This window comes from Lissotriton vulgaris, chromosome 5, assembly GCF_964263255.1.
Source record: "Lissotriton vulgaris chromosome 5, aLisVul1.2, whole genome shotgun sequence".
Taxonomy (NCBI): domain Eukaryota; kingdom Metazoa; phylum Chordata; class Amphibia; order Caudata; family Salamandridae; genus Lissotriton; species Lissotriton vulgaris.
Window position 1 is genome coordinate 338609444 of NC_141693.1, and position 23182 is coordinate 338632625.

The 23182-nt window shown below is 44.4% G+C and overlaps 1 protein-coding gene across 1 annotated transcript in view; it reads left to right on the top strand.

Annotated features, from left to right (window-relative positions):
* LOC147710842 (E3 ubiquitin-protein ligase UBR4-like) overlaps nt 1–23182 on the top strand; it is a 288585-nt gene that overhangs the window by 238719 nt on the left and 26684 nt on the right. The window contains exon 18 of the mRNA XM_086921578.1: nt 12551–12720. Within this exon, the coding sequence (XP_086777704.1) occupies nt 12551–12720 (170 nt within the window). The remainder of the gene's footprint in view (nt 1–12550; nt 12721–23182) is intronic.

Here is a 23182-nt window from a genome sequence, read left to right on the forward strand (position 1 = left end):
TACATCAGTCACCCCTCTAGCTGGGTGCCCTATGCCAGTGGTGTGGGCACAGGTGCATGAGCCCTGTGCCCCTACAGTACCCAGGGCCATTCCTGGACACTGTGTGCAGTGATGCCATTAAGAGTATATGCTGCTAGGAAATTGTCATTACGAACTCCTCCGCCCCATAATGGCTACACTGAAGGCTGACAAGTTTGATATCAAACTTCTCAGCACATTAAACCCACACTGATGCCAGTGTGGGATGTAATGTAAAATGCTCTACAGAGGGCATCTTAGAGATGCCCCCTTAAACCTAACCTACAATCCACGTCTTGTCTGAGAGACTGCCTAGGCTGTCACACAGCAGACATGTTGCTAGACCCCTGGGTGGAGAGCCCCCGCTCTCCTGGGCCTGCAACAATGCACGTCGTGGGCGAGGTGCTAAGTCTCCTCCCCCAGGATGGGCAGGGGTAAGCTTCACTTTGTCAGAAAGATTGGCCGGAAACCTACGTCAGGAAAGGGGATGTGCCAACCTGTGTCAACTTCACCCCTCAGGTGGAGGAGGCGAGGTGAAGCACAACTCCGGGCACGACTCCGGGCTACCGCCATCTTGAGGATGGGGGAGCCCTACCCACTCACAGCTAGGCTCCTGCCCCCTCCCACAGGAGAGGAGCAGGTTAGGGGGTGTACCCACCCCAGGACAGGGACCTATTGGTCCCTGCCTTCACCCTACCTGTGACGCCCCTAAATATAGTATTTAGGGGCACCCTATACCTTCCTTCCTCAGATCCTGATACGAAAACAAGGAAGAAGATCAAGAAGAAGACCCACCGTGCAGCTGCTAACAAAAGGACGACACCAACTGACTTGGCCCCAGCCCTACAGGCCTGTCGATCCTTGAACCTGCTTCTGCTAAATCCTGGCGACTCCTGCGAGCAGCAACCTTGAAAACCACGGAGGACCTGCCTGCCTTGACACTCTGAAAGACTGGGACTCCCATGAGCAGTGGTTCTGCTCCAACAACAATACCCCTGGTGCCAGCCAGGAACTGCGACTCCATCACACACTGCACCCACCAAGGTTGAGTGATTCAAGACAACGAGGACGTCCCCCCGGTGACTGGAACCCGAAGTCCTCTGCCCAAATACCCTCCTCTGCGAACCAGATGACGCCTGCAGCCTCACAACCAGGGACCCCTCCAACCGTGACTATTTGAGAGTAAGATTTCCTGACGTCAAAAGACACCCCGGCGCCCCACGGCCCCCTGTGCCCAACTCCTGGGTGCCTACCTATCCTCTAAGACCCCAAGTTACCTCTCGGAGTGTTGGTCGCCACTGAAGCGTCTCCGTCCCGAAGCCTGCAGCCTTTTTCCACTTTCCAAGATCTCCATTGGATAGCATAGAGCGCCCGAATGCTCAAAAGCACCCAGCACCCAGCCGCCCGAGTGCCCCTGGCCGTGCAACCGGTTTCCTGTCATACTTCCCCATTTACCCTGAGCAAGTGACCAGGAGCCCAGCTCCCACTGCGGCGTGGCCTGCTAGCCAGCAGCCACCAACTGAAGACCCCCTGCCGCACATTGGATAACATTGGGCGTAACTACCTCTGCACCCAGCTGCCCCTGTGCCGCTGAGGGTGTACCTACCTGACTCTGAGTCTATGCCCAGAACGTTAACTCTGCCAGTAGAGTACTTACCTAAAAGCCGATAACTCACTTTCCTTCCATAGGCTAACATTGATTGGTTTTACTCCGAATTTCTTCTAAGTGTAGAGTTTTGGAACTTTAAAATATTCACCCAAAATCAGCCGAACAACGAATTCCGACTTACTCACCTGTTATCAGGAGAGACCTCAGTGCTGCATCTTTTAGCCCAGCAAAAACCCTGAAAAGTAATTTTAACCGTACTTGCCAGTAACCTGAATTTTCTCCCATAGGAAACCATTGGCTGTTGTTCTGTGAAATTTCTCCTGTCGATTTTTGCAAACTACAAATATTCTTTAAAAATCGTACCAACTACCAAAAAGTAATTGCTTACCTGTTTTAGATGGATGTCTCAGTGCTGAACCTAGGAGTCCAGTACTGGAATACAAAAGTAATGTGAACATACTTTACCTGCAACTTGAATTTCCGTCCATAGGATAACATTGGTAATTTCAACTGAAAACGTTTCTAAGTGTCCACTTTTAAAATACTATAATATTCCATAAAAATACTACTATAACCAAAAGGCTTTTACTTCACTATTTACAGGATGTGTCCACCTACTGAATCCAGGATCCAGTCTTGTGGTTAGGAAAGTAATCTACAAAGTAATTAATTGCATTTAACTGAAAATTCCCATTGAGCTCAATGTTGCATTGTATTTGAAATTGTGTTGCCAATTTCAACAAACTGTAACTATTAGATTTCAAAAGTCTAATGCCTATTTGAAAAGTATTTAACTAAAGAGAACTCATTCTGAGAAAGTATATTTTGATGCCTTGTTGGTTCTAGAATAAAACCACTATATCTTTTGATATAAAACAATTGGCTTAGAGTTCAGTTCTTGAGTGTGTGAGACCATTTGCTGACTGAGTGTGTACAACAAATGCCTCTGATACTGCCTTACTGCTCGCCCAAGCTACCGCTTTAGAGAGTAAGGTTATATCTAACTTTAGCCTCCGCCAAACCTCTGGGGGCTGAGGACTCTACGCACACTGTACCTTACTTTGGTCCAGTATATATAGAGCCACTTTCCTACAATGCGTAAATAGATGACCAAGCAAGTAGGCACAAGCTCTCATACCCTGTTAAAGGAGACTGGTGCTCTTGAACTAGGTGGTGCAAATGTTATGTTATATGGATATTTATTGCGCGCACAATTACTCAAGAGTATCCTGGCGCGACCATAACCACAGAGAAGTCGAGAGCTGAACAGCCGAACAAAACAACTTTAATAGGCTATGTTAAAAAGATGGGTCTTAGGGAGCTTCTTAAAGCAACCAAGGTCTCTGGTGTCCCTGAGAGTGAATGGGAGGGAGTTCCAGAGGGTAGCGGCTTTGACCGAAAAAGATTGACCGCCCAATCTGGTTCGCCGGAAGCGGGGAACTACCATCCTTCGTTGGGAAGCCGACCTTAGGTGGCGGCTTGGGACATGGAAAGTCACTCTTTTCCTGAGGTAGGCAGGACCAGTATGATGAAGGGCTCGATGCGTGAGTACCAGGGCCTTGAATTGGACTCTTTGGGCCACCGGCAGCCAGTGAAGAGTAGCCAATTGATGTCTTATGCTGTTTCGTCTAGAGATACCCAGCAGGAGTCTTGCGGCAGCATTCTGGATAAGCTGAAGTTTATTAACCAGAAAGGAAGGGGAACCCAGATACAAAGCGTTAGCATAGTCCAGGCGGGACAATATGAGGGCCCTAGCGACCGTTTCTTTAGCTGGCTGGGGTAAGAGAGGAAAGAATCTACTCAGAGATCTGAGGGTCCCGAAGCAGGCACCCGTCAATCGCTTGATCTGCTCTGCGAACCTCAGATCTGCGTTAAACCATATGCCCAGGTTCTTGGCTGGGCCACCTTCAGAGAGGGGACGGGGAAAATCAGGTGGCCAAATTAATTCAGTGAATTGGCTTGGAAATTGACCGTATAGTAAAATCTCTGATTTTCCCTCATTGCACTTGAGTTTGGCATGAGCTAACCAGGTGAAAACGGCTGCCAGGCATTTTTGTGCGACATCAGTTTCTAATGTCGAGTTGCCCCATGTAAACAGGAGCTGGGTGTCATCGGCGTAGGCCATAATTTTTGCACCCAGCTCCTCGGCCAGGTAGATCAGCGGGGTCATATAGATGTTTAAAAGAAGTGGGCTCAAAGTAGAGCCCTGTGGGACCCCGGTCTGAACAAGCCTGGCCGAGGAAGAGTACGGGGGCATCCAGACTTGCTGATAGCGGGAGTCCAGGAAGGATACCAGCCAGGACCACACAGCCCCAGTGATGCCTATCTCAGTGAGGCGGGCCAGGCGGCAGAGAGGTCCAATAAAATTAGCGCCGCTCTGCCACCCTTGTCCGTGCACTCCCTAATGGCTTCCACCACCTCCACCAAAGCTGTCTCAGTGCTGAAGGATGACCTAAAGCCCGACTGGGCTGGATGTAGCGCACCAGACTCCTCCACAAAGGCGTTCAGCTGCCGAAAGACAACCTTTTCGCAGACCTTCGCCAGTGCCGGGAGCAGGGAGATGGGGCGGTAGTTGGCTGCAGTAGCGGGGTCTGCCGAAGGTTTCTTCAGGAGAGGCAAGAGTTTGGCTTGCTTCCACTGCTTAGGTACCACTGCCGATTGTAAAGACCAATTGATCAAAGTAGTGACCTCAGAACCTACACAGTCTGCTACTCCCGCCAGAACTCTTGCCGGGCAAGGATCCGAGGGGGAGCCTGATTTTAAAGATTTTAGAAGCGTTAGGATGTCCAATTGATCCACCATAGTGAATTTGGTAAGGCAGCTACTAGCGGGGGCGCCAGGAGTCAGCTCCGGGGGGTGTGAGGCAGCAGTGCTCATAGCTAATCCCTCTTCAATAAGCCTGATTTTGTTGATAAAGAAGGAAGAGAGCTCCTCACACCATTCGGCAGAAACCGGGATCTTTTTATGCTCCGCTATAGGCGAAAGAAAGCTTTGAACTATGGCAAAGATTTCCTTATCATTGTTATCTGCTTTTAGGATCCTAGCCGCAAAATAAGCACCTTTCGCCGTCTTGACTGCTGTGTAGTACTCTCTTTGGGCTACACGAAGGTCTGCTTTAGTTTGCGGGGAGTATGCAACCCGCCAGAGCCGCTCAAATTTTTTGCAAGACCTTTTTAGTTCTTTTAATGCTGGCGTGTACCAGGGTTGGGAAGGTAGCCCGCGTTGGGAAATGTTCTGAGCCGGTTTGGAAGCAGTCTCAACCCCCCGACTGACCCAGCTGTTGAAAAGATCCACTTGGCTCTCTAGGTTGGTGGACCGGTCAATTTGGGAGTGCAAATGACTTGTACGTCTCAGCACAACACCTTCTAGGTATCCTCAGCTGCTATGTGGATACCTTCGGAAGCTCCTTGTCGGAACTCCATTAAGAACATCTGCATCAAATCTTGAGAATCTGCGGTCTGCTCCAGCTGGATTTAATTGCAAACCTACAAAACAAAAAATGCCTGTCAACATTGGTAAAGGCAAATAGATTTTCAAGGCAATGCATTTTCATGTGACCTAGTTAAATACCTTTACCTGCGCCTTGCCACCATTTTCCCTGGTCATTGCTATCAGGTAAGTCACTATGATAAATTCAATGGACACAAATCATTACAGACAACCCATAATGCATTTGGTTGTCCCAGCACTGGAAAGAGTGTCCATGATGACATGAAGTGAATTGCTCACCCTATAGAGGATGTTACAGAAGGGCCATGAAACAGAAGGAACTGCATCCACTTGGGAGAGAACTGGCAAAATCGCTGGTGATAGGACTTTTGGATGCGGATGTGAAGAAAACTTGTAGATGCTTTTTGTTCGAGGCAGATGAGCTGCATATCGTACACTTAGCAATAGATCACCACCTGGTGTTGGGCTCAGATGATTGCAGGTTGTTGTCTTCTTGGAAGAAGTCTTTGTAGTCACGAGATAGGTGACTCCTCCCTTGGACAATACTGCGCATGGTCATCGACTCCATCCTCCGATTGTTTTTTCCGCCACTGGGTTCGGATGAAAGTTTTCCGCTCCGGCTAGAAAAGACTTTTCAGCAACTTCAAAGAGTGAAACTTTATAAAAATAATTTTAGACATCGAATAGACTTTTCGACATCACCAGCTACTTTCCGGTGTGTCGTCGCGGGCCGTTTGGCCTATAGGCGCTGTGCGGCCTACGCCTCATGGAAAGAACTCCATTCAAGAGATGCCCGCTATGTTGAGCGAAATTCCCTCATAGCGACCATCACGAGGTTTGCAACCTCAGTCTATCGTCGAACACGACGAGTCAACTTGCACAGCCTGTGCCTCCTTCCGATCGAAAAAGACCATTCCGGATCGGAGGGCCCGTCGACACGAAATGAGGAGATCAGCGCCAGCACCGGAGGCCATCTTTGAGGGGGAAACCGTCGGAGAGGATGACTCCGGAGAAGAAGCTCCACTCGAAGATGTATCCGAGGACGAGCCTCCACTCGTCACTGAGGAAGACTTGCCTGATCTCCAGATCATATCGGGGGCAGAGGACTCGGATGATTCGATTCCATCTCGACAACCCATGAGTACCACTGCCCCTGCACCACATACACTACCCAATACAAAGGCAGTGGTCGGCCCTCCTCCTATGGGGCCCAGTCGAGACCGAAAATTACCCTCCGACGCCCCGCCTTCGGGCTCGGCTCCGAGGAAAAAGACTACGCCTTGTGGTGCTTCGGCACCGAAAAAGCCACATGTGCCAATTCCACCTCCTCCATTGGCACAGAAACATCCTTGGACACCGAAGGACTCTTCGACACCGAAGCCAATACACCCTTCGGTGCCCAAAGACAAAGAATCTTAGGAACCATCGGTGCCGAAGCCAAAGACTGTATCGGACTCGAAAACTTCGACTCCGAAACCTTCCGGTCTCAAAAATAAGGATGAAAAGAAATATTCCGGCGCCGCAGGCCCAACAAAACCGGTCTCCACACCTAAATCGGTACCGAAGACTCCAAGGCCTGATACAGATTTGCCTAAACCCTCTGACAAGCCTACCAAGCCAAAACCACCTTCGGCACCAAAGATTTTGCCACAGGACTCTGTAACTCCTCCTAAAGCAAAAAACACTAAACAACCTCTACCGGCACCGAAGAAATCGACGCCGAAAAAGATTGTACATGAGGAAGAACTATTTAGACCAGATCCTAAACAGAAAAAGGTCTACATTAATCCAAAGACTGTACATGTGGAAGCAATTCCTCACAAGAAAAGACCAGCAGACACACCACTTCCACCTGTGGTTCCTGCCAAGAAGGATTGTGCAACTTCTCCAATGCACCCTTACTCTCCTTCACCTTCTTCCTCTCCTATCCCTCCTTATATTGAACCTATAACTTCTCCTGTTCAATCTCCTGCATCATCACACCACACTGACGAGGAGTATGATCTAGGTGGGGGAATGACGTACCAGAGCCACATGCATACCCTTTAGATGAGGATGTCAATCCAGAATATCCTAAGGATGACGAAATGTACAATTTTCCACCACATAACGTGCCAGACATTCCTGATCCTCAGTACTACCCAACAAAACCTTCCCCTCCAGAAGATAGTATTGGGTTTAATCATCATTTAAATAGATCTTCCCTTTACCATGGTGTCTCAATGCACTCTGATGCCATTGAGGATGATTTTTTACTAGACACTTTTGAGCAGTCACAAAGGGCTACACAAATACTACCTATGATCAAAGGAGTCGTTAAACATGCTCCAGACATATTTAAAGACCTGGTACGATGTAGGGTGTTAAACCCCAGAATAGAGTAAGTATAGACCAGCACCATCTGACCCAGTCTATATTAATGGGCATCTGCCACTAGAATCTTTGGTAGTGTCTAATGCACGTAAAAGAGCCAATTCCCAAACCTCTGGTGATACGCTCCCGTCTGACAAAGAATCTAAAATCATTGATGCGTCAGGGAAACGGATTGCTGCGCAGGCCACAAATATTTGGCGCATAGCAAACACACAAGCCTTACTCTGACATAATAGGGCTCACTACGATCAGCTAGAAAAATTAATGGAGCACCTCCCAGATCAATATAAGGATCAGGCAGTAGAGCTCTTACAAAAAGGCAAATTAATATCCAATGCCTCTAGATGTAGCTGACACAGTATCCAGAGCAGTCAATACTAGTGTCATACTGAGACGACATGCGTGGTTACGCATTTCAGGTTTTAAACAAGAAGTACAGACTACCATCTTAAACCAGCCCTTCAATCAAAACCAGTTGTTCGGGCCAGAAGTAGACAACACACTAGAAAAGATGAAGAAAGACACGGACACAGCTAAGTCTATGGGTGCATTACAATCCACGCAGACTAGAAGTTCTTTTCGCCGCTCCTTTTATCGAGGAAGCTCCAAGCAGACCGGCACAGATACAACATCTTTTAAGACACATACACAGACCTCCTCTAACAAAGGCTATTTTAGAGGAGGATACAGAGGCAATAATAATAAGGGAAGAGGTAGAGGTAATAACAACCACCGCTCCTCTTCCACTCCCAAACAGTGACCTCCATCTGCCTCCCCTACAGCATTCCACTCCTGTGGGGGGCAGATTATCACAGTTCCTACCTGTCTGGAATTCCATTACAACAGACAGGTGGGTAAGACAAATTATCCAACATGGCTACTGCCTAGAACTCACGGCAACCCCCCCAAACATACCACCCAGGCAGCGTCCAATGTCCACAGAACACACTACTCTAGTTCTAGCACTTCTACAAAAAGATGCTATTCAATTAGTTCCTTTAGAGGAAAGGGGAACAGGAGTTTACTCTCTGTACTTCCTAATTCCCAAAAAGGACGGGACATTAAGACCAATTCTCGATCTCAGGCCACTCAACCATTACATACAATCGGATCATTTTCACATGATCAATTTACCACAAGTACTCCCACTATTACAACAGGGGGACTTTCTTTCAACACTAGACCTAAAGGACACCTACTTTCACATTCCTATACATCCTGCGCACAGGAAGTATCTAAGGTTTGTCATACAAGGACAGCACTATCAGTTCAAAGTCCTTCCATTCGGGGTCACAACACCACCACAAGTGTTTACAAAGTGCTTAGCAGTAGTAGAAGCACATCTCAGAAGACAACAGATACATGTCTTCCCTTACCTAGACTATTGGCTCATAAAAGCAAAATCTTTCAACCAGTGTGTACAACACACAAAACAAACAATTCAGACATTGCACAACTTGGGGTTCACAATAAACTACACCAAGTCGCACTTGGGGCCTCCGCACGTTCATCAATATCTAGGAGCTACCATAGACAAATCTACAGCTCTAGCGTATCCCAGTCAAGCCAGGATACAGAGCATTCAGACCTTAGTCTCCCTTTTTTCGACATCCGCACTCTCTCCAAGCCAGAGTGTTCATGAGATTAATAGACATGATGGCGTCTTGCATCTTCATAGTTCCTCACGCCAGACTGCAAATGCGCCCATTGCAAGAATGTCTAGCACAACAGTGGAATCAGGCTCAAGGTCAGCTCACAGACCTGGTGTTGGTAGACAGCCGTACATATCGCTCTCTGCAATGGTGGAACACCAAAAACTTGACAAAAGGATGGCCGTTCCTAGATCCTGTTTCACAAATAGTGCTCACGACAGATGCATCCCTCACAGGATGGGGAGCCCATCTCTTACATTATACCACACAAGGCCAATGGAACAACCAACAAAGACAGTTCCATATCAACCATCTAGAGCTGCTAGCAATTTTCCTAGCACTCAAAACGTTTCAGGTACAAGTAAAAAACAAAGCTGTTCTAATCCGGACGGACAATATGACAGCTATGTATTATGTACAAAAACAGGGGGGGACACACTCTCTGCCACTGTCCCAGCTTGCACAGAACATTTGGAGATGGGCCATTCCTCAAAACCTACACCTGACAGTAGAACACCTTCCAGGAATTCACAATCAGATAGCAGATCTGTTGAGTCGTCAGTCACAACAGATTCACGAGGGAGCTACACCCACAAGTTCTTCAACCATTCTTCCAAATGTGGGGGCATCCACAGATAGATCTGTTTGCCACCCACGAGAATGCAAAATGCCCAACCTTCGCCGCCAGGTTTCCACACCCACGGTCGGAGGGGAATGCGATATGGATAAACTGGTCAGGCAGATTTGCGTACGCTTTTCCGCCTCTCCCTCTCATTCCACTAGTAGTACGCAAGCGCAGGCAACAGTCTCTCAAACTAATATTAGTGGCTCCCACATGGGCACGTCAACCATGGTTCACCACACTACTAGATCTCTCACTGGTTCCACATCAAAAGTTACGGCTCACGCCATCCCTGTTAACACAGAACCATGGAGAAATAAGACACCCAGAGCCAAGACAACTGAATTTGGCGATCTGGCTCCTAAAGTCTTAGAGTTCTGTTATTTAAACCTACCACCAGACTATATGAACATAATTAAAGAGGCTAGAAGACCCACTACCAGAGCATGTTATGCGGCTAAGTGGAAAAGATTTGCAATATATTGTAACAACAATCCTATTGATCCACTAGATGTTTCCATCCAGAATATTATTTGTTACCTTCTACACTTACAAAGGTCCAATTTGGCTTATTCTTCCATACGCCTGCATCTGGCAGCAATTGCAGCCTATTTACAAAATAGGCAACATCTATCTCTTTTTAGAGTACCTGCAAGTAAAGCATTTATGGAAGGATTAAAACGAATAATCCCTCCTAGGTTACCGCCTGCTCCAGTATGGAACCTAAATGTGGTCCTTACAAGACTTATGGGGCCCCCTTTCGAGCCTTTACATAAGTGTGAATTGCAGTTCCTAACATGGAAAACTGCTTTCCTTGTTACCATCACCTCTCAGAAGAGTTAGTGAAATACAAGCATTCACAATAGAAGAACCATTTTTTCAGATACCAAGTGGTACTTCGGCCCAATCCTAAATTCCTACCAAAAGTCATTACTTCTTTTCACCTTAACCAATCAGAGTTACCAGTGTTTTTTCAAAAACCTGACTCTGTTGCAGAAAGGGCTCTACATACCTTAGATGTTAGAAGAGCTCTGTTATACTACAAAGACAGGACTAAATCGTTCAGAAAGACAAAACAACTATTTGTATCTTTTTCTCCCCCACACAAAGGCAATCCCATCTCTAAAGGAGGGATTGCCAGATGGATAGTAAAGTGTATTCAAATATGCTATCAAAAAGCTAAACGTACTCTAACGGTTCCTCCTAGAGCGCACTCCACTCGCAAACTTGGAGCCTCTATGGCTTTCTTAGGAAACATACCACTAGAGGATATATGCAAGGCAGCGACATGGTCTACAATACACACCTTCACTAAACACTATTGCGTTGATGTGCAAGCCAATCAACAAGCTGCAGTAGGCCAAGCTGTCTTAAAAACACTATTTCAGTATGCTGCAACGGATACAAGCGACCACCGCTATGGGAGACACTGCTTCACAATCGTTGCTAAGTGTACGATCTGCAGCTCATATGCCTCGAACGGAAAATGCTACTTACCAGTATGCATCTGTTCTTGGCATGTAGAGCTGCAGAATCGCACACGCCCTCCCGCCTCCCCGGGACTTGTATCCGTTCCAGTACTCATCTTACTTAGATGCACACGCATGGACATCCTTTTTTTCTTTACTTCTACTAACACCATCATCTCCCATCATGGCGAAAAACAATCTGAGGATGGAGTCGATGACCATGCGCAGTATTGTCCAAGGGAGGAGTCACCTATCACATGACACATGCTCCTTCTCCATGGAAAGATTGACTGAATGAGCCAATCTGTAACTAGTAAGCTTGGGATTCCTCACAGGCACCCTGCTTTTACCTCTGTGTGCTAGATTGTTTAAGTTTGTGAGAGCCCAGCCACATTTCACGTCAATACTAGAGTCCTCCCTGTCTCATAGTTATCAATGTGGTTTCCTACCCCCCATTACTTCAGAGCATTCCAAAGATGACCTCAGCACAGCCCCAGTGGATAACTTTGGCAAGTTAATGAAAATAGAGACTTTCTTGCGTAGGACCTCTAATATTTTTTAGGGCTGTCTTCTCCAGAAAGTGTCCTATTTTTTCTTATCTATCTACGTATTAGTTTATAAAAATATTACAATAATAAAAGATAAAGCAATGTCAGGACATTAGTGTTAGTGTTGTTATTCACTGTGTCCAGCTATGTGTTTGACTCCTGGGGTAAACCTTAGACTACCTGTCCTAGCTAGCCCGAGAGTCAAACATCCAAAGTGAGTGAAAGGTTTATCCATTAGAGTACAAAGGTATTGTCTGTGGGCACCAGTGGTAATAGTACACATAGATGATTCTGCCCCATGACCACCTCAGAACCCACAACCTTACACTTTTGTTCAGCATTGGACTTCTGATTTTCCCCAACTATGTACATGCTTTTGCTTTGATGCATGCACTTTTAAGATCCTATGACATTTTTAAATTTTGTGTCCATGTTTGGCTAATATTGACACATTGCATGAAAAAGTATAATAGGACCAAGGATCATCATTTCCAAGCTATGCTAATTACTTTTGTCCAACTACCAATATGTCCTTGAGGAACTTAATGGAATTCTCTCTCAAAATCTGGTACCTCCATGCAATTGTTTAGAATATACAGATGTCAATATCTAATAGTAGGGCATTGTGCTTAAACATAATCCTGCCAATGTGTCACGTTTTAATGGTTGTTGGTCCTTCCTTTCTTGCAATCAATTTTAAAGTTGTAGGAAATTGTGTAAATATCACATCCAGTACACTGAACTTTGGTGTAAAGAGTGGTGATTTTCATAGCTATGAAAACTGACCATAGTGTTCTCTTTTTATTCAGAACATGTTGCTGCAGCAGCTGGGTGTGGCTCCATTTTCGGAGGGGTCATGGCCTCTTTACATTCACCCACAGAGCCTTTCTGTCCTTTCACGGCTTCTTCTGATTTGGCAGCACAAAGCCAACGCTCAGGGAGATCCTGATGTGCCTGAATGCATCAGGGTGTGGGAAAGGTAAGGAAATATGCAAGATCTCTGTTTAGACTGTCCCAGATCCTGACTCTCCATTCCTATTTATAGAGCACAAAGATTGGCTAAGACTGGCTGTTAAGATCCTCCACTGTGTGGGCTGTTTTTATTTGTGTCCCAGTTTGTAGAAATAACAAAGACAAAAAATTGCTCATTTAAAAACAGCCAACTTTTACGCGTGCATCTCCAAAACACCATTTGAATGAATTATATAACAGTAATACAATGAATTATTGGAGTTCCTTTAGTTTGTTGTCAATGACGTTGTGAACTCCTGAGATAACGAGTTCTCATCTGAACTTAAGTGATATATAGGACCTAGGAGAGAAATGAAGATCATTACCAAAGGGCATGAATAGATCTTGAGCGTAGAGGATGGACAAACTTTGCGAATGTTACTTAATATGTAAGGGTCAATCATCCTTAAGTAGAGCAGAAGCTAGGAGAGGAGAACATGAGTGCTGCTCATCTAGCATCCATAAAGACACCACAAAATGAGTTGAATAAAATAATTACCTTGCTTGGTCTGGGGTGGAAGTTTACCCTGAAACAGTGTTTTGATTTCGCCTATCAGATAATACAGAATCTTCCACATGGTAGCCCAACACCTGGCGCAGTCAAAACACTTTAACACAGCACCTTTAGAAAAGGATTTTATTTTACAAAATGCAAGGACTCTCTCTTTAGAATAAGGTATGCAAGCAATAATAACCTAAATCTAAATGCATGAGTAATACTGATTCATAAACAAGCATCAAATAATGAGATAAGACCCAAGCACATATACTGGACGTCCTGCAAGAGATCAGGGAGCTATATATACGTCAAATGAGTACTTTGGAGGTGCACCTTGATTCACTCACACATCACAAAGAAAACACACTCACTCACACATCAAATGATCACAGCTACTGACTCACATCACAATGGCAATAATAAAAACTGAAAACACCACCTGGTGCAAAACACCGCATCTCAGACTGGGGAAGTAAACAGCCGTGATTGAGAACCTCAGCAACCAGGGTCCATGCTCTGAGATAGACGTCTCCGGCCTCGCTCTGATTCCACACTCCCGGTTTCCAAGTTCACAACCCTCAGCTTTAAATACACTAAAAGATTAGAGAAAGACCTCCCCCTGGGCCAGAGGAATCTTACCAGGTCTGGCCAGGTTCCGAGCAAGCATTCCAATGGCAGGAAGGAGCTCTCACGTCCCCTTCTTCAAATCTCGCATGTTCCAGCTTCTATCTTGACAAAGCTCACAAAGCCTTTCAGAATACATAAACAATCCTTCACGAAAACAGAAAGACCTTGAACGTGAATAACCCAAGTAACTTGCAAGCACTGCTGTGCACGCAGAAAAACTAAAGCAAGGCAAAGCCAGGGAAAAAGGATGACATGAGGCCATGTCAAAGCCGATTGTGCACGCAGAAAAGCTGAAGCAAGGTAAAGTCAGGTAAAAGGATGACATGAGGCCATGTCAAAGCCAAGAGTACAACCCCGAGCACATGTATGCATCTCTGCCCACAACACTGCACTTCGAAACCAAAGAGTACATTCTACAATTCTCTCTCTCCCTTCCATGCTTTCAAATGCACAACCCACACGTTCTGTTCTTGGCAGGGCTGTCCACTCAATGACAGCTCCCACTGAAAGACAGCAAGATTACAAGAAAGAAGAGAAGCAAGGTTTATGCAGGACTGTCGTACATTCAGGCTAGGATGAAATAACACAAGTAAGTCAGTTAAAATAATGGTAGGCAAAGGTCATCACAGGGTCTCAAAGCACAAGAGTGTCTCTAGCATTACAAACAGTCAGCATGTAAATCTAAGCAGCCAGCAGAGAGCAGCAGAGAGCCAGACCACAGGATCGCCATTACACAGTCGCAGCGAGCAGCAGCAGCAGCGAGTTCTCCCGCCATCTCCCCTCTACGCCAAACGCCGAACGCAGAGAAGACAAGGAGATTGGGGAGTGCGGTGGATTCTGCATGGCACTACGGAGGCGTATGAAACAGGAAAGCTTTCACCCCAGCCCCAGCTGAGACCCCGGTAGTGGCTCGGCTTGGCAAGAATATCACTCTCTTCGACAGCAAAAAAGAGGTGAGGCAAGGTTATACACGTCGGCATAAGGAGCCGGTGCAAGCCGTGACACGAGCATCTGGTAGAGGCAGTGAGGCGGTGAGGCGAGCGCGGTTGCCGGTAGAGGCAGCCGCTAAGTAAGAGCTGGGGGTGTGACCAGGAGAGGGGAATCCGACTAGGTCTGCTTCACCTGAGGTCCTCCCGTGTGCTCCGCTTGCCTGATTTTCCCAGACTTTTGCAAAAGCGTGCAAGCTGCCTCTAACCTTAGTCATAGAGCTCTACCTATTGGAGACTGGCTACCCCGCAATTACTGCAACGTGGTTTTCCTGACGGCAGCTGCACCAGATCCTCCTAGTGTTGTGCCTGGTGCGGTATACGAAGTGGCTACACGGTAGGGGAGCGAAGGGTGCAGACAGGCTTTGGAGGGCGTGTGGACTGCGTGAGGACTGCGCAGTCTGTACCACCAGGCTTGAGATACCTCGTGAGCATCTTGCAGTAAGGGGTTGTTCAATACTCTTATTGCCTGGGCTAGGGCTGGACTAGGGCGACACCTAGGTCCAAGACATAAAGACAAAGATTAAGACAAAGTCAAAGATCAAGATAAAAAAAATAAAGATAAATCAGTAAAAACAGTTTCGTTGGTTATATCATGAGGTCTGGGAAAGTGAGGAAGGCTCCAGGGGATAAGACTCCAGCTATACGAGGCACCCGCAAACGAAAAAGACTGGAAGAACAGAATGCCAATAAAGCAAAAAGTTTTATACAAAATCCACTGATCTCACCAATCGCCTCGCTGTTTGAAAAATCAATCCAAAACAAAATTTCATCATGCGCTCGATTCCAGTACTTGAAAGACCCCGGGGATGTAGTGTTTTCATCAACGGAAGGAGTCCAGGGCCTTTTAACACCGATAGAACCCATAACTGAGACCCATCACAGGGAACTTCGGTTGGATACCCCAACCAAAGCCGCCTCAAACTTTTTTGTGTCTCCTAGTAATCCATCGAGTGATACAAGTAAACATATTGATCAGATGGAGAGTTTATGTAACAAGGAAAAATCAACAGGAGTGTGGGGAAAAAATCATGAAGTTACAATAGCAGCATTAGTTCACAATACCCCGGTGATCAAACCAAAGACATCCTTAAACCTGCAGTCCCCAGATCTGTCAACAACTGTAAGACTGAGTCAAGCTCTTCCGGATCTAACAGACCCTACAGCTATAGGGGGAGCCTACAGCGCGGGTTCAACGGAAGTGGCCTGTTCTAGTCACAAAACAAGCTCATTGTCAGACAAGGGCGACTGGAAGGACATGTCGGTTGGGTCCTTCCCAGGAAAAGGGGAGTCAGAGGGGGGAGGAACAACCGAGAGTGTCATGGAGGTCAATCATCTGGCAGACGAGGGTCACATGGAACATCTACAGAGACCAGCGGGTGCCAGGGAGTCAGAGACTTTATCATCAACGAATAATACATATTACATAACCCACAAAGATCCAACTAAGGAAGAACCCATGACTAAATCGCAAATGGACTCGGCTTTTGTGAACTTGGTTGCCCCTCTCCTAAAAATCTTGCAAACATCTGTAACAACTATGACAATGCAATCAGATAAACTGGACATCCAAATCGACCTAATGAGCATTATTGCAACCAATATTGCCGGGATAAACACAAAGCTGGACAACTTAAATAGCCTAATATCAAGAGCTTAAGCCCATACGTATCAGGTACAATCCTCCTGTTCCTGTGGCCCTGTTTTGGACAAATTGCATACTCTCCCAGTCATCTTAGAACAGATTTTAACCCTAAACCAAAGATTAATTAACGCAGACGAGACGCAGGTTGGTAGGACCAGTCCCAAGCCTGAGCTAAACTTACAGGTCGATGAAAAGACTACAAAAGTGACCTGTACCAATGAGGTTAACAAGGCTTTGGCTAAGACTAATACAGGTGATGTCATTGACATAATAGTTGAGAACGACGCTGGAAATAACGAGACCACAAAGCCAATGGTAACCAAGAGACAAAGGAAAAAAGAGAGGAAAGCCAGAAATAAGAAAAGTGGGGTCGTTCCAAACAAGGATAGTGGATTTTATCTAATCTTTTCGAATTTGAACCAATGTTTGTCAAAACCAACTGTTAAATCTGAAAGCTACACAGAGTTAATAGTAAGTAATGAAACAGCTAAAGGAGGTAAATCAGTGTCCAAAAATGCTGATAAAAACCTCCATGAATCTGACACACTTACTAATTCTAAATCTGTGGGAAAAATACAGCAAACCGAGATGGTTGGCACAAATCACCAACCTATTTTAACACCTAAAAGAGAATGCAAATATAATGATAATCAGAGCACGCAGGAAGAAGCAAATTATAACATCAACCATACTGAAGTCATGGTCCCAGGTTCGGATAAGGATGATAAGAGGGGTCATTTACAATCTTGTGGGAGTATAGTGGAAATAAAATCAATAATACCACAGGTGGATGTTCAGCCAATAGAAAAAAATACTGTCCCTGAATGTCTAACTAACCTCGCACAAATGTTAAACCATAGTGATGAGGGTCTAAAGGGAATTCCAGCGCCTTCCACTCAACCAACAACGGACAGGGCAATCATAATCAGAGGGGTTCCATCCAATTACAAATGTCAAGGACTGAATGTAGACTCAAGCTCCCCGTCGCAGAGACCAATAAGACTCGGCGTAAAGAACTTAGAGGTTGGTCAGGCAAATATGGAACCAGTCATCCCGCCAAGGCCGCTTAATCACAATGCCGGTGTTGAGCTGTAATTTGGTCACCAGAGTATAAGTCCCAGGGAACACATGACATACTAAATAGGAGTAATATTCTGAAGTTACTGACAGAATTTGATGACCTAAAGGAAATCAACACGGCCGATCTTGAGCTGGTACAATTTTTAAAAGGCCTCTTAACCTGGAAATCAACGGATATAGCAGAAGCAATCATGAGGAAAGTGAATATCTTTCAATTGTGGGGCATTAAAATATCTTATCAAATTTCCCCTCGATACCCGCCGGCATTGAAGAGGTTGTGCGGAGTTCAAGTTACTAGGAAAATTGACGACACACATGTTAATCAAAAGAAACCAGCTTATTCAATTCTATTTAATGCAAAGGGTAGAAGCGAACCACCACCACTACGTGAAGAACTAAAACGGGCAAATGACGAATCACAGAGTACACTAGACAATTGGAAATGGCTCCCTGGTATGCTAAATGCAAAAAGGCAGGTATGACCGTTCAAAACTAAACAGAAACAAGACTTTAACAAGGATATTCATCTAGTTTCATGGAATATTGCAGGTGCTAAGAGACTGCTGGAAGGGGGGCTTCCTCTGAAAGAGTGGCACGGCTGCGATATAATTGCGCTACAGGAAACCTGGCTCCAAGAACATATAGCACTTGCTGGGCTCATTCATTATAACGTAGCAGCAGAAAAATGTAAAACCTATGGCCGTGCAATTGGCGGCCTTTCTGTATATGTATCCTCATCTCTAACAATTAATTCAGTACAACTACAATCACCGGATCCCAGTATTCAGCTAATTAAATTAACAGATCAAAGTAATAACTGTAACAAACCAACAATACTGGTTAATTATTACACACAACCAAAAATCAAGGCGAAAAAACTAAAGAATGAGTCATTATGCAAAGTCATAACGGATCTACGGGCTACTGATCCACTCTCCAACCTCATACTAACGGGGGACTTTAATTCCAACTTGATTTTAACACCTACAGACGATGATAAACTATTATCTGATAATATCTACTGGGGAGTCCCCCAACAGTGGTAAGGAGGTGCTGGTCCACGTAAAGACAGTCTAGCAATCCAATTAGTGACTGAATTGGAGTTTCTGGGACTGCGAGTATTGAACGGGAGATATTCCGAAGATCAACCCCCCAGGAAAACATACTATGGTCCTCATTCTCAAAACACGTTGGACTTTACAATGGTTAGTCTGTCATTAATCCCCTTGGTGATCAATTTTAAAATAGAATTTACCTTGTTGAGCGACCATGCATTGCAGCATAGCTTTTTTAACTTGAATAAGGAAAGACTGCAACCGTCACACTTACCAGAAGGCCAGTTAAGTACTGTTAATTTGAAACTGATAAACTGGTCCAACACAAATGATCATGAATGGTTCACTACAATGAAGGACACACTGACTGAGATAAGGAGTTCCCCAATGAACGCTATCCAAAAATGGTCTCTTTTTCTACAAAAATTAAAAACAAAGATGAAGCCGCCTATTATGAAACCTGATCCTGATGGACCAGGGAAAAAACACCCGAAAGAACTACGAGACCTGCGAAGACATCTTAGAAAAACTCAAAGGAAGCTACAATCGGCAAATCATGGTCCAAGCCAATGGGCCATTTTTAGGGCTCAAAGAAAAGAATACAAAAACATGATCTGGGAATATAAAAGATCAACAAATGACAGCTTTTGGTTAAAACTAATCTATAGCTCAAAACTACAGAATTCTAATCTATTCTGGCAAACAATAAACCAACTAACAAGACCTTGTAACGTCCTGAGTTCTAATGTGCAGGAATCGGAGTGGGCAGCATTTCTGGCATCTAAATTTTCGGTCACTCCGGAAAAAACAAAGTAGTGACCCATGCACTAAAAACCAAAATAAACTGTGTTATGTTGAAGAAAAAGGGGGTAAATCGTGGTTCAGAGACCATAGCGATTCAATAAGCTCGACCCCTAAGAATAATCCATATACGGCGGAAGAAATAATTAAAAGAATCAAAAAAGGAAAAACAAGTGGGGCGCCAGGCCTGAATGGCATCCCACAAGCGGCGTATAAATATGCTCCGGAATTCTGGGGACCTTGCCTGGTGGAACTGTTCTCAGAGGTACAGAACACGAACCAAGTACCAAAGAGTTGGAAAGGATCAATATTTACGCCGATTTATAAAGGTGGGGACAGATCCTTAGCAAACAACTATCGTTTGATAGCGTTGCAGGATATCGAGGCAAAATATTATGCTTCTCTACTCTTGGATGATTTGGTAGCATGGTCTAGTGAGAAAGAACTGATTCCCCTAAATCAAACGGGGTTCAGGAAAGGGATCGGAACAACAGCAAATATCCTATCCATAACTATGATTGCGGAGAAGTGCATGAGTAGAAAACAGGACCTGAACATATGTTTTATAGATCTTCAGGCGGCCTTCGACAGTGTGGATCGTAATCTGCTGTGGGCGAAATTGAGATCATGGGCAATTCCTGAGTGTATCCTAAAGGGTTTGCTGCTATTTTATTCTGATACTTGGTCGCAAGTAAAAATTGGTGATGGATCACGACTGTCGAGAAAAGTTCCCACAACCATCGGCCTCAAACAGGGGTGTGTTCTTGCGCCACACTTATTTAACCTCTTTATCTCAGATCTCTCTGCAAAATTGAACCACTGCAATGCCCACCCACCAAAACTTGGCGATTTTACAGCTCACGCACTTGGCTTATGCAGACGACATTGTCCTTCTGAGCCTAACAAAGGTGGGGCTAACCAGATTAGTAACGGAACTGTCGGACTTCCTTCCTGATGGCAAACAAGCTGTCATTAAACATTTCAAAAACTAAAACCATGTCGATCACTAACCGCCGTGGATTGCATCATGATATATGGTTAAAAGGAAAACCTCTAGAGAAAGTCTTGGTTTACAAATATTTGGGATTTTATATAGATGACAAACTGAACCTAAAAGAACAGAAGAACTATCTGACACAAAGAGCGGGTGCTCTGATATTTGGACTAAGTACCTTGGCAAAAAAATTGGAAGGGCCATCACTTAAACCCCCATTTAACCGTAATGGCAAATAAAATCCTCCCAACCCTGACCTATGCAAGTGTGGCAATGCACGGAAAGGATGCCGACCTACTAAACATCCTGACAACTAAAATATACAAAAAAGTATTAAGTCTCCCACGCACGACATCACCAGCGCAATTGCGACTTGAATTTGGACTAAAAAACGAAATACCGGGGAGACAATACTCTTATATTAAGGTCTGGTATCAGATTAAGCAAAAAGCAAGTAATAACAATCTGAATACCTACCTATAGCAAGAGTTTAAATCCCAAAAGAATTCCAAAGCAAATCAATTTCTTATGCAAGCTTTGGAGACAACCTGCTCAAAAACCCTATGGGATAATAATCTGTCATTTGTTGTCCTAAAACAGACCCGAAATAAAGTGGCCAAACTTCATTTGTTAATCTTGGACAAAGAAATGTTCCCCCATCGTTCGCACTCATGGGCTGTGATAAATGGCTATAAGACATTGACAGCTGCAAAAAACCTTGAAACAACTTACTCTATTTTTATTAAGAAAAAGCTGATGGCGTTGAGACTTGGTGACTTTCCCACACGAGCAAATGAACCTGCCTGGAAATTGCTTGACAACGTTTCTTGTCGACTGTGTGGTAGCCCTAAAGAGGACCTAATACACATAATTTGCCACTGTAAGATGCTATCCAAGGAACGGTCACACCTAAAGGAAAGTTATCGTCCATGAAACTACGAACATGTAGATCAGCCATTATTGGAAGCCTGGATACTACTGCTCCAAGAATACACTGCAAGCTGGTGAAGTTCTTGCAGGCATTTGAGAAACGTATAAAAACAATATGAACAATTAATGCTTTGAATTTTTAACATTGTAACATTTTTTAGCGATAAATTTGTAAATTTTATAATTGTGTGTGACATTCATCAAATTGTTATGGTTTTAATTAACTAAACAATAAAGCTTAAATTTCAATTTCAATTTCAGTCAGCACAAGCGGGATAGTGCGAGGCTCACTTACCGACACAGCATGGACACGGTGTCTGCAGAATATGGTGTGAATGCAAACCAATACCAGCTGATAAGTTCAGTAATCAATCATTTAAAGAGCAGCACCCGAAGGAAACCAATATGGTGCAGTTGGCGGATAAAATTGCAACCACAGACTTAAAATCGCAAGATCTGTTCAGGAACTTAACACAAAGGATGAAGGTTTCCTTACACCACACAAATTTGAATACCTTAGCAAGAAATGTAAAAGAAATCCGGTTCTCTATACGGTCCAGAAAACTCTTAAAAATGCCCCATAATCCACCTGGGAGAATGATTCTGTCTAGATGTGTTCTGTCCCACAACCCTTCGAATATAGCAATACTTTTATCAAGGGCTTTGTTTTCTTTATTACTACTTATGTCCATGACAGTACCCATATGGTCAACTTAGTAAAGTATATGGAATTTGCATCAGAAAGTTTAACTGGGAACTCAAGATAGTCTTTATACACTAATATTCCCAGGAGAGAAAACTTATCAATTCTTTGTGAGGCAATAGAGACTAGACCATGCCATGTAGAAGTTCTCATCCACATTATTTTGCAACTTTTGAACATTGCTTTAACCAGAAATTACTTTGCATTTAACAGAGTTTCACCAACAGTACAAGGGAACTTCAGTGGGAGCTATTTATGCTCCATATTTGGTAAAAAATGTTATGGGCCATTTGAACAACACTGTTGAATACTTGCAATCCTTTCAAACAACATATATGTTGTTGGAAACGGTATATTGATAATATCTTCATGATCTAGGAGAACACCGAGATGCCCCTGTCAGAATTCATGGAGTAGCTCAATACAACCCAACCTGAACTTCATTAGCAACTCAGATACTAAAAAGACCCCCTTCCTCGATCTTATTTGTAGAGACCAGGAAGATTTGCTCTATACTAGGCTCTACCGAAAACCCACAGATACAAAATATTCTTCTACAGTAGGAAAGCTTTCAACTTATGGCTCCCATTAACTGCCTACCCGAAGGCCAATTTCTGAGATTCAGGTGTAATTGCAGCGTGATCCTCCAATGTTTAGAGTGTTGACAGAGTGGACCCCATCATCCATGGAGGAATGACAGTTATGTAACTCTGATTAATGGACATCCTGGAGGTGTCTTCCGTTACGAACATTGGCCCTAACTCTTTGAGCCCTTAATTGGACTGTTTTAACACTATGCTATTTTTGACCAAATTACATTTTGAATCTCTAATGCTCGATTATGAGCCTTAAACTACGCAAGTCCTTCTCTTTTCATCTCTCCCACTCCTACTTTTTTCTCCCTATTTTTGTTATTTTAAAAACATAATTGGCAGCACAACACTCTAATTAAACTGCTACAATTCATTGTATTGCTGTTACGGAATTCTTTCAAATGTGTGTTTTGGAGATGTGTGTAAAAGTTGGCTTTTTTTAAATTGTGCATTGTAGTTTCTCCTCACTGCAACTCTGTACACTATGAGATTTTAGTTGGTTATGTTTTGGTTGATT